This window comes from Sitophilus oryzae, unplaced genomic scaffold (genome assembly GCF_002938485.1).
Source record: "Sitophilus oryzae breed Bouriz unplaced genomic scaffold, Soryzae_2.0 scaffold_125_pilon_pilon, whole genome shotgun sequence".
Lineage (NCBI taxonomy): Eukaryota > Metazoa > Arthropoda > Insecta > Coleoptera > Curculionidae > Sitophilus > Sitophilus oryzae.
The window spans coordinates 825325-837496 of NW_022145904.1; the positions used below are offsets into that span (position 1 = coordinate 825325).

The window sequence follows — 12172 nt, forward strand, 5'->3', positions numbered from 1 at the left end:
TTTGCTAACTGTTAGTTACATATTCACAAGCTACAAAAACTCCATCATATATTACCATACTTTCACCAGACACTCCAAACAATCGGTTTTGTGTTCTTCATAGACTAAGGGCGCTTGCACACACAAAATCGCAACTGGTGATTTTCTATTAAGAGTTTTTAATGATCTGGATATATTAAGGAGTTATTAAGGATCTGATAGACAAATTTGATTGATTCAAGTTAAGGTAATTTGTGGTATTTCTTTTCTGAGCGTTTTTTTTTTTGGTACCGTGAAATGAGGTGACTTTGCCTCTTGGGGTGACTTTGCCAAATTCCGTCCGAAAATATGTTAGACGTAGCCGTAGCCACTACTTGAAAAGAACGCGTTATGTGTTATCGGTAAATTATGGGTGGAGGCGCCCCACGTCTCGGAACATCGTTAAACGCTTGCCGTCAGTAGCGATGTAGCATTTACAGTGCTGTGAAGCCAAATCTGTTTTTAAAGCCTATTTTGTGCGTTTCAAACTTCTACGTGGCTGCAATAGTTAACCACGCTATATTGAGGTAAGTATTATGCAGAAGTTCGTTATAATATTGAGGGTGATGAAGCATATTTTACGTAATTATGCTTTTAAATGGGGTGGCTTTGGTCTATCAATAAGAATAAGGAAGAGGGCAAAGACACCCCATATAAGCAACTAACTTTGCCCATCCAGTTTTTTACTTTTTTTATATATATATATTTGTTTAATAAACACAATAGCGTATTATTGTTGTGTTGTCCTTATTACCACTTATAGCATAGACCATGCGCATTTGAGAAAATACAACAATTTTTGAAATAAACACGATTTAAAATTCAGAATTGGGCAAAGTCACCCCACTTCACGGTACTAAACTTTTTTCCACATCCTGGCACTTCCGATTTAACCGGGAGTGACAGAAAATAGAAAATATTTGAAAAAAAAAGTACCTACACCCGGAAATAACCTAACAACAATCAAATTTCTTTCTAAAGATAAATCTAATAAATTTTTAATTAACCCGTTACATAAATAACCGTATTTGTAAAGTAATAAATCTGTTATACGTAATTATAAGATATTTAGTAGCTTGGAATATCTCAGATATGTTGTCCAGTTGTAGCCCATAAGTGACAACTTCAGCCAATAGAGTGAAAGCTTTGATATTTAAGAAGATATTGATTAAATATTTAAAGATATCGACCTTAAGCTTGATTTTCATTCTGCGGTTCAATACTACACATCATATTTTTGTGTGTTTTATGGGATTTCTCGTTTATTATACATATACGTTACCATGAAGGTCAGATATTCGGTTAATATCGACATTACCCGGTTAATCTCGAAAATAACACAAAACAAAACAACCAAAAACAAAACCAAACCCAAACATTAACCTGTTAAAGTCGACCTGTGTCGACATTAACCGGACATCGGACTTTAACCGTAACATATACAATGATGCGATTGTCACATTACTTTGCTACTTTTTTATGAAACTAAATATGGGTATTTCGCCACTGCACTGCAAGAAAAATAAATTTATTTTTAACAGAACGTCAACGGTTTTCTTGTAGACGTATCTGTTTTAAAAAAGTAAAGTGTTCTCGAATAGTTGAATTTAAATATTTTAAATAGTTTTTTTCTTTATTCTTTGTATTTTTATTGCTTCTGACGACGGAAAGAGATAAACTTTCCGAAACGTTAAGCATTTTTTTCTTTGTTAGGCAAATTTGTATAACTGCAACATAACTTCTGACAAGCAGTGTCCGTTTAGGTTTAACGCCAGAAGTGTTTACAAAAAATAACTATTTTATTTTGTAAATTTTCTTGCAGTGCAGTGGCGAAATACCCATAAAGGATTTTTTGGAGAGATGAATCCGCCACATAGGTTAGACATTTTTTACTCCCTAGTTTCTGAAATACAAGGCGAATTTGTGATGCGCAGTAGTGAACAGATGTTGAATACAGTTATGGGGATGTGCAGTAATGAACGCAACCTCTACCTACAGCCAGACGGTCCGCACTTTGTTCAGGAGAGCATAGCAAAAGATATATTAAAGAACCAGCTTTCTTAAAATTCTCTCTCGAAAACGTTGCTAGCTCTTAGACTGTAAGTAAAACAGCGAAATCTCATTATGGAAATAAAAATATAAAATGACAATCACAAGCAAATCGTATATCCGATGAACGGAGGCATGAAAATGCAATAAATTTTAAAAATTGTGTAATTTTCTAACCAATCGAAGTCTTTAAATTCAACCAATAAAATTAATATCGTATCGTCGGACAACGGATGCAAGTGGAAGGACCAGTGATCGTCTGGAAACTGTAGCGCTGGTATTCCATGGCAAGAGTCTTAAATCTATTGCCAGCGTCTACTAATCTACTGCCCATTCCCGCCGGTTCGAGACCTGATGACATAGGATATCAATCTATCGTCGATTGAGACACTCGCCAAGTCGGTAGGTCATTGACAATGATATGGCCATTGACAATGATATAGGCCATTGACAATGATATAATATTAAAATACTGTCAAGGCGTATGTGGCGACATCTGTCGGGGAACGAGCCAAGTAGAAAACCGAGCTCTGTAATTTCGAATCAAGCGGCAGAATTTACTGGTAGATGGCAGAAGGGTATCAAAAATTACAGATAAATTTCGAACGTTCCCAGAAACAACCCCTAGGATATATAAAAAGCCCGCGTTCGGCAGTTGAACCAATTAAGTTTGAAAATACGGTTGGTTTAAATAATTGTGAATCGTGACAATTTGGCAAAGGATTTTTTTAAATAGTTATTGTGTGTTGTAATCAGTATTAATTGTGAGTATATAGCAAGAAAATAAATCCGATAAGTATTTTATCGTGAGTTTAAATTAGTGGACCCACGCAATCCGTAACAATACTTTTCAAATTAAAGATATCTGCAGAATTTTCTTAAAAAAAACAACAATGTAAAAAATCGAAAATATTTATTGATGATATCCATTCCTACAATTAGGAAATGTTAAAACTAAAACATTAAGTTATAAAAATTGAAAATACGGGCAGCTAAGGAACTGGTGGGCTTCGCGCCTCTAAGCCGAAGAATGCGTGGCGGCCTTGATTATCGTCGTGAACAAATCCGGATCTTCTTGCTGTACCCCCACCCACCACATACAGAGGGCGTTCTCGTACACCGGCATGGTCCGGCTGTGATGCAACGGATCTATGGCGTGGTGCTGACCGCTGGCCGTGGCCAATACAGGCCTGTACGGGTGCAAGCTGACGCCGTTACAGCTATCGTTATGCAAACTCATCTGAAAGATATTGAAGGATTTGAGTGATTCCGAATGATATTCAAAGTCGGGCATTTACCGATAGTCGAATAATAGTCATCGAATCCTATTTAGGTAAATTAGATGACTTTTAAGTGATTTTATGTCGAAATAAGAAAATTAATAGTCCTCGAATTAAGTCCAGGGTCACGATACCTGTGATGACCAACTGTATAAAGGCCTGTAAATATTGCTCGGAATATTGAAAATATACATGTAAACTATCGGGTATAAACCTGCTTGATAATTAATCAAGAGGTTTTAAATAAAATTAACGTTAAGAGACCTACAATTTTTCCAGCAAAAGAGTATCAATGGGTAGTAAATAGAACCATTTAAAAAAAACAGATACAACCCCCTAAAGAGTTTAATCAAAAATAATATAATGCCGTGTTACTTTAAATAGTCCAGTAAATAAGGACACGAAAAAATGGACAAATTCGGTTTTTCCCAAATACCTTTGGGAGTACTCGGATTTTTAACCAAATCATACATCTCTAAAATTTAATGTGTTATTCTTCAATTTTAAGTAAACAACGTCTAGAGACTGACCTCGCCAAACTTATCATCGATCGACATTTCCAAATAAAAAAAAGGATGGTACATTTTTAAAACACAAATGGGGTTTTACTCGAAATACAGATAATCTTTCCCTGGAAAAACTATACATTTATAACCTATACATATACGTTAATTTTATAAAATGACGTTGTGTGTGCTTAATAACTTAAACTGACTGATTTTTATATTACAACATATTAGTTTTAATAAGTTATATTATAAAAATATTAAGCTTTCAAGGTCACACGTCATATGCCAATAAATGTGTTCCGATCAAAGCAATCCAAATGCTGCGTCCAATGGATAATGGCATCTAAAAAATACATCGTCTGTTTTGCGAAGAAGTATAGTAAGTATACCTTTTATACTTTGACCTTGATTAATTTGAATATTAAATGTTTCTAGAAATACTACACAAAATAGTTACCATTCTTCTAAAATAATTAAAAAAATAACAAAAACAAGTGATAAAATTCATGTGTTGAAAGAATTACATTTAGAAAACGAAAAACAGACGATGATATTACAAAATATAAATTGTTATGAGGTTACAAATACAAAATATAACTTAAAAATATTTTAAATTGTAATAAATCCTCTGACTCATTAGAATTTATTAAACTGATCGATATATCAAACAATATGATTGAAAATCGTTCGATGGCTATGAAATGGAGATCGCTGTAACTTTATATATGTTACAGTGAAAGTCGGAAATTCAGTGATTGTTAACATTCACTAGGAAATGCTAGCAATTACGGATTGAACAAGTGAATGTGGTATTTTAAAGAGATTTGTCGACTTTTCCTAGTAATTTCTAACATTCACTAGTGAAAGTAACATTTTCTAGAGGTTGCCAGTAAAAGTTACTCTATTACAATAGACCCACCCTGTACACAGGGTGGGTCAAATTCGACGCTTTTAAATGGAAACACCCTTTTCTATAGAAGATAGACAAAAACTAATATCGGTGTCTGGAGCTCAATTTTTGTCAAAAACATGCTGGTGAAAACCGCATATCGATATCTGTTACCGTTTCGGAGTTACGGGGTGTTTTTCAAAAACATGCATTATTAACAAATCGCTGTAACTTTTTTGCTATGGAAAATTTTGTATTTTTATGAAAACATTTTCAAAGCACTTTTTTATGCAGAATTTAATGGTTTAAGTATATTTTTTTTAAAATTAATAATTTAAGAATTATCAACAGAAAATTTCATTTTTTATATGGGACACCCTGTATATTTTTAATTTATTGAAAAGAATTTAAAATTGCCTTTCCAAAAATATAACACACTTTATATTTTGCTCGATTCGTCCTCGATATATAGAGTATATAAAAATTCGCCCGCTTTAAATAAGTAGGCTTTGACCGGCACTGGCTGTAATGCAAAAAAATTCTAGCTGTGAGCATCAATTAAAAGGAAAATAATATTTGCTATGAGAGATACAGAGTTTTATAACAATTTAAAATATATTTAACCAACACCAACACATTTAAAATATATCTAATAGGTAAAAAAAAATACCAAACCAAGACATGAGATTTTGCTGTTCGACATATCGACCGTCTTCTGTTATGGACAGACGGGGCAGTTTTAAAACATTTCTCGCGGAATTCTTTAACTCAGTGGGGATGAAACTCATAACTGCTAAGTATTTCTAATTCTTGTGTAGATTATACGGAAGAATAAGGAACCTTTATTCTTCCGCAAATATATCCATAGGATTAGATCAAGTCAGGCGGCCTCGACGGCCAACGGCTGGGATCTTGGTTTCAATTATTCTTGAAATTGGCTACATAAAATTGCTGATAACTTCAGCCTTCTTAGGCGGTGCGTTGTCTTGCTGGAAAAATATATTTTCCAGTTCCATTAAGGGCATATCATCAATAAGGGGTCCAAAGCCTACTAGTTAAAAGTGGCGAACTTTTAAAAATTCTGTATTTCGAAGGGGATTATAACAAAATATCAAGTGTGCTATATTTTTGGAAAGGTAATTTTAAATTCTTTTCAGTTAATTAAAAATATAGAGGGTGTCCCAAATAAAAAATCAATTTTTCTGTTGATAACTCATAAATTATTAATTTAAAAAAAATTATACTTAAACCATTAAATTTTACGTAAAAAGGTGCTTTGGAAATGTTTTCATAGAAATACAAAATTTTCCATAGCAAAAAAGTTACAGCGATTTGTTAAAAATGCACATTTTTGAAAAACACCCCATAATTCCGAAACGGTAACAGATATTGATGTGCGGTTTACACCATCATGTTTTTGATGAAAATTGAGCTCCAGACACCGATATTAGTTTTCGTCTATCTCCTATAGAAAAGGGTGTTTCCATTTAAAAGCGTCGAATTTGACCCACCCTGTACAGGGCAAGTGTGGTAAGGAAGAATGTCGGTCGAAGTTAGAACATATAAAACTTTTAAAAATATTGGACCACCTCAATATTCAAGCTGATCCACATATCTCTATATATATTAAAAATTATAGAAAATAACGACATAACCTTCAAAATATTAAAAGGGAAAACACAGTAAACATTTTAAAGCGTACAAAACAATTAAAAAAAGCATTCATAAACATAAGATTACTTATTGGTACAAGGTTTTTTAATAAAGTTCTTCATCATGGACAACATAAAGTATGCCCGAATTTTCTTCAAAGGGAGTTATTCGTTTTTTCAAACCCGCTACTTCAAGCATATCAAAATGTTTAATAAGTTCATAGGCACTAGGTTCCTTAATATCTTTTTTTCTTGCACGCTAAACTTTTGCTATGACTTCATTACATTGCAAAAATGAGAAACAAGCACTATTACATTCTTGCGAGTGCCTAGTTTACCTTAATTTTTCACAGAAAATTTCTTCCGTAGGGCAAATACCGCACAGCACTTTTTACAATGATAAGAAAACAATTATACATAACCACAAAAAACAAAGCGTCTGTCGTACGCCAGATGTCTGTCAACGTTGCCAACGTTTAGCCCAATTTAATGTTATCTTTATATTGCCTATTATTCAACTTATCCTTATTTACCCTTATATTTTACAACACGTGGCAACCGCGCTAACTGAATCTTTCAAACCCACTGTTAAGTAGTAAAAGTTGGTTTCAAAAATAGCTGTTGAACTGTTACTGGCGTAGTCTTAGTAAATCAGTGAATGTGAGCTTTTACTAGTAATTGTTAACAATCACTGATTTCCAACTTTTATTGTAAAATATAAAATATTATATGAGGACTGTCATCGATTGTTTTTTCCGAGCCAACTGGACGCCGTTTTTTTTTCAATCATACAGTATATTATGAAATAGAAGATCAGTAATTTAGGAATAATGTTTTTAAACTATATAAGAAAGTTTAGAAACTACATAATAAAAGAGGTAATTATTGGGAAAACTGGAAATCGTCAGATTTTCGCCAAAATTGGTATACACCCTATTTTGAGGTCGTAGATTACGAATCTGAACTTTTTTCTTGGTGGTCTCTTACCGTTTTTCAGAAAAACGGAAAATTATTTCAACATCGAATTTTTCTTAATTTCTCATATTTTTAAGGTTTTCTAGCACATATTTTGTTAGGTATTCAATAAACAATGATGTTATTGCTATTTTCTGTTGCTTTTTAACCAATTCTATGCATAATAGAGGAAAATTTGCTAAAATAAATTTGTAAACAATCTGAAAATATTGTGTTATGTGTTTCTGGTATTTAAAGCAAGGCCAATGCTAAATCTAAATTTAGCGTGTTTTTTACACTCATTCTGGGATTACGAAAGGCGGTCGCCAGACGAACGGCTCCTTCCCATAATTGCTATTTTACCAACGAGATCTGACTATTTATAACCACGAAGTTGCACGAAAGAGTTTTGATTGCATTGGTTACAACTTCCATGCGGAGGGTGTTAATCTCTTGTTGTTATATTATATCAAAAAAAGATTAACCCCCTCCGCAAAGAAGTTAAAACCTTAGATTAAGAATAAGTTAAAACCAATGCAATCAAAACGCTTTCGTGCAACTTCGTGGTTATAAATAGTCTTTATATAACTTCTTTGCGGAGGGGGTTAATCGTTTTTTGGTATAATATAACAACTAAAGATTAACACCCTCCGCATGAAAGCTGTAACCAATGCAATCAAAACTCTTTCGTGCAACGTCGTGGTTGCACATAGTATAAATACCGTATGATCGAAAAAAACCAGCGTCCATTTGGCTTGGAAATGACGCACAGTGGGGTATTTGACACTGATAGTTGATCGAAATTTTTTTATGTAGACCTTATATAAATTATTTCTATTTTCAATTAAAGAGGAAATAATATGAACAAAATAAAGGATAATTCGTCGATTCTAAAAAAAGAAAGAAAAATCACTGTTCCAGTGTTTCCACGGTCAGTGCCAGTAGTAATATCGCAACTACTACTACTAATGCTACGACTGATCCGCGAGCAATGCCCATACCACTAAAGTCGCTACTAATGCCAAATTGTGCTATACTGCTAATGGCACTAATGCGATCGCTTTGTACACAACAATGCCATCGCGGTTTACACCTCGCATTAGTATATCACTGATTGGCAAATTAGAGGAAACCAAGAATATTTTTCTCATTTTATCAGCAAAATCGCAAAAAGTCGCAGTATTTTATTTTACTGTATGAAAGCCCAATATTTACTAAGTAAAACGTATATAGACAATATGCTGAATTCTTCGAAATGCGCAACTAAATCTCTAAGTATAATAAAAATGTCACAAATTTAATCAAATTTTCTGAACGCCCAACTTTTAGTTGCAAAAAAAATTGTTAGTATAGAGAATATCAAAATAAATAATACGTTTTTGTAGAATACATACCTGCAGCTTGCTGAGCCATTTTCAATCAAAACAATAATATCAACGTAAAAAGAGCACAAGAACAACAACAATTTATAATTTTAAACATAAAATTTAGCCATTTACCTCTTATCTGTGAGAAGTAACAACTTTGACGTTTCGTTGAAACAAATGAATGCAACTAAACACACCCATAGCAACGCCATTCATGGCAGAGATGATTTAACTTATCATTTATCTTTTTTTTGGGAAATCTTAAACACATTTGCTTTTTCGAATTTCGATCACCTTTTTCATGCTAATACCCCACCGTGTGACGGTCGATGACATTTCCCATATAATTTTATATAAAATGACAGCGATCTTCATTTCATAGCCATCGTTGACGCAGTTGTTATTCGATCATACGGTATAATGTAACAAAAAAAAAGATTAACCCCCTCCGTATAGAAGTTGAAACCAATGCAATCAAAACTCTTCCGCGTAACTTTGTGGATATATGTAGGTAGGTATATTTAATTATTGTCGATCTCATAATAGGGAATTTATTTAAAATCCCTAATCACCCGAAAAAATAGAAGATATGGCAACGTTGTAAATTTTCAAATTTCTAGATTAGCTCTAGAATATATTTGTCTCTCTCATTACATAGGAAAGAGAAAGAAGGATATATCAAATGACAAACTTCCATCAGGTCTAAATTTTCTTTGTTATTTTGTTAAGAAAAGTGTTTTTAATAATAATAATAATAATAAATAGTCCTTATTGTAATCCATAAGTATTACAAAAGGCGAAGTTGAAGCATTGCTTCCTATCTTAACCTATACATTTACAAAAAAAACATATAATATACATTGCGTAATCAATCCTATAAATTCATAGAGAAAGAAACCCTGCTACTTTTTCCAAAATTTTCAGTAAAATTTTGGACATTTTTCTGTTCCCAATCAACTGTAGCTTTTAGATAAACTACAATATAATGAAAATATAGTGAAATTATTACTTTATAGGGCCGAAATAAAGAAAAATTCAATGTTGAAATAATTTTCTGTTTTTCTGAAAAACGGTAAGGGACCGCCAAGAAAAAAGTTCAGATTCGTAATCTACGACCTCAAAATAGAGTGTATACCAATTTTGCTGAAAATCGGACGATTTCCAGTTTTCCCAATAATGACCATAAAAGATACTTTTTTTATAAAATGTCTTTTTACATTTATAATAGATAACATTAACATAACCTAAACATACCTGCATATGAACTGAAGGATAACTTTGCTCACTAACATTCCAAACCTGTACCTTGCCATCTGTTCCTCCAGAAACTAACCACTTATTGTCCATGGAAAGATCAATACTAATCCTCTGATTCGAACTACATTCTCGAGGAAGTACAAACATAGGTCTGCCGGGTACCTAAGAAAGAAAACCCATTATTCCCATCGCTTATTAGATAATATTAAATATATATTTTCCTTTAACGTTATTGACAGTAGAGGTTTTATTCGCAGATTATTAATGCACTATGTCTTACACGAAGATCCCAACAGATTAATTCTTTGTCTTTTCTTGAACCACTGTATAATCTGGAACCGTCCAATGAAAATACCATTGTTGTTATTCCGCCCTTTTGTCCTTGAAGCTTACACAGATGACGGAAAGTACCGTCGCTTTGTGAAACAAGTTCTATTGTATTTTTAACAGTACCTGTAAATAAATGTATCAAAATAAAATGTGAGATGAAGTTCATTCGAGTTGTTCTACCTATAGCTACTACACCGGGCTGTGCTTGGCTGGCAACAATACATGAAGCTTGATGTGTAGTAGGGTATTCCACATATTCTCTTCCAGGGCGACCTGTGGCAAAAATCTTTACATTCTTTTTATAACCACAAAATATATTTTGACCGTCAGCTGAAAAGGTAACACTCATTGCTGATTCCAATTCATCTACAGCATTATATCCTCTGTAAGAACACCTTAGATCTCCGGTAAAAGCATCCCAAAGATGAATAGGTCCTTCATGTCCACTTGAAAGCCAACTGAAAAGAATCAAATTTTAGATAAAATATATTAATCTGCAGTAACTAACCCCCATGACTTCGTTTTGACTTCCAACGCATTCTTGAATATATGCATATCCACATTTCATTTAAATATTTTAAAACTTACCAACAGGTAGCTGCATTGCCACTATTCATCCCAGGATACCAGCTATAGTCGTATATAAGTCCAGTTTCAGGTACAGAAACTGCAGGTGTTAACGCTCCTATTTGTCTACTTTGCATTACAGAATCACAAGAATAAAGATCACTGGGTAATTCGAAAACATTCATTCCACCACCTCTTACAACAGTCAATAAGCATGTCCCATCTGGAGACCACTTACAACCCTTTAAGTAATGCTGATCGGCATAGTTAGGCCATTGAGCCCGTGCAAGTTCCAAGGCAGTGTTCTCAAAATTGTATGTAGCATAATTCATTTGAGGTGCTTCAATATATGCCTCCATTTGAGGTTCTTCATTATAAGTCTCCATAATTAAATAGATACAAATGTTACAGAATAAATGCGAAAAAGCGTATCCTTCCAGATAATTCTTATTACATACTATATATTCAAATAGGTAGTTAAATTTTCAGTCACTAACGTCCTTGGGAGTCACAAAAGTAAATAGAATATATCTCTAAACACAAGACTCACTAATAACTGTTGTATTTTTGCTAAAAACGAAAAAAATTACAAATAGCAGCAAATAGTAAAGCAACACCACGCCGACACAGATTTAAATATTTTTCTAATTTAAAGTTAAAGGGTTTTTGACACTTTTGACGCTTTTGACTTGACATATTTGATACATTTTACCAATGCCTTCTATTAAAAGATCAGCCTACGGGCGGACTTTTGTTTACTTCATCAGCTGTACATACTTAGATATTGGGTTAGATTCCGTTTCATATTTTGTCGGTTGATTTTTGGTTTTAACTCTTTGATTTTTGGTATTATTTATTATTGTAGTGCAAAAAACTAATTATTTTGGTGTTGAAGTGACATAAACTACTACCAGATATATGGTCACTCTCGGTTTCGCACAAAAAATAGAAATTTTAAAAATTACACGTTGTGCAAGTGATTTAACCTAAAAGTGCCCATACATTTTTACTTATCGTGATTTTGTGTGTGTTTTTAAGACTCTAACAATTCATCAATAAAGCTTAAGTGGAGTGTGTTATTGGTGCTATGCCTCATCTTTGTTGTGTTCCTGGTGGAAAGGATGGTTACTAAGGATAGTTATTATACTAGGCAGCCTAAAGTGTCCGGAAGAGCAAGAAAAGTGGGTACGAGTTATAAATCAAGAGAATTTTATTGAAAATATCTTTAATAAATTTAAAAATAATATTCTCCCATGATGGTATTAATGAAAACTGGACAATTATGTTTATTTTATTCATA

The 12172-nt window shown here is 33.1% G+C and overlaps 1 protein-coding gene across 2 annotated transcripts; it reads right to left on the reverse strand.

Annotated features, from left to right (window-relative positions):
- Positions 1 to 2963: 2963 nt before the first annotated feature.
- Positions 2964 to 11543, reverse strand: LOC115874253 (telomerase Cajal body protein 1 homolog). Of its 2 annotated transcripts, XR_004048808.1 has the most exons (6): positions 10894 to 11542; positions 10486 to 10763; positions 10256 to 10428; positions 9973 to 10137; positions 3366 to 3506; positions 2964 to 3307 (listed from the first exon to the last, which is right to left on the reverse strand). XR_004048808.1 is itself a non-coding variant. In XM_030889350.1 (5 exons), the coding sequence occupies exons 1-5, from the start codon at positions 11256 to 11258 to the stop codon at positions 3086 to 3088; spliced, it is 1203 nt and encodes a 400-aa protein (XP_030745210.1). In that variant the 5' UTR covers positions 11259 to 11543; the 3' UTR covers positions 2964 to 3085. The 2 variants fall into 2 exon arrangements, 1 of the variants encoding a protein (XP_030745210.1); XM_030889350.1 differs by lacking the exon at positions 3366 to 3506 and having other exon boundaries at positions 10894 to 11543.
- Positions 11544 to 12172: the final 629 nt, after the last annotated feature.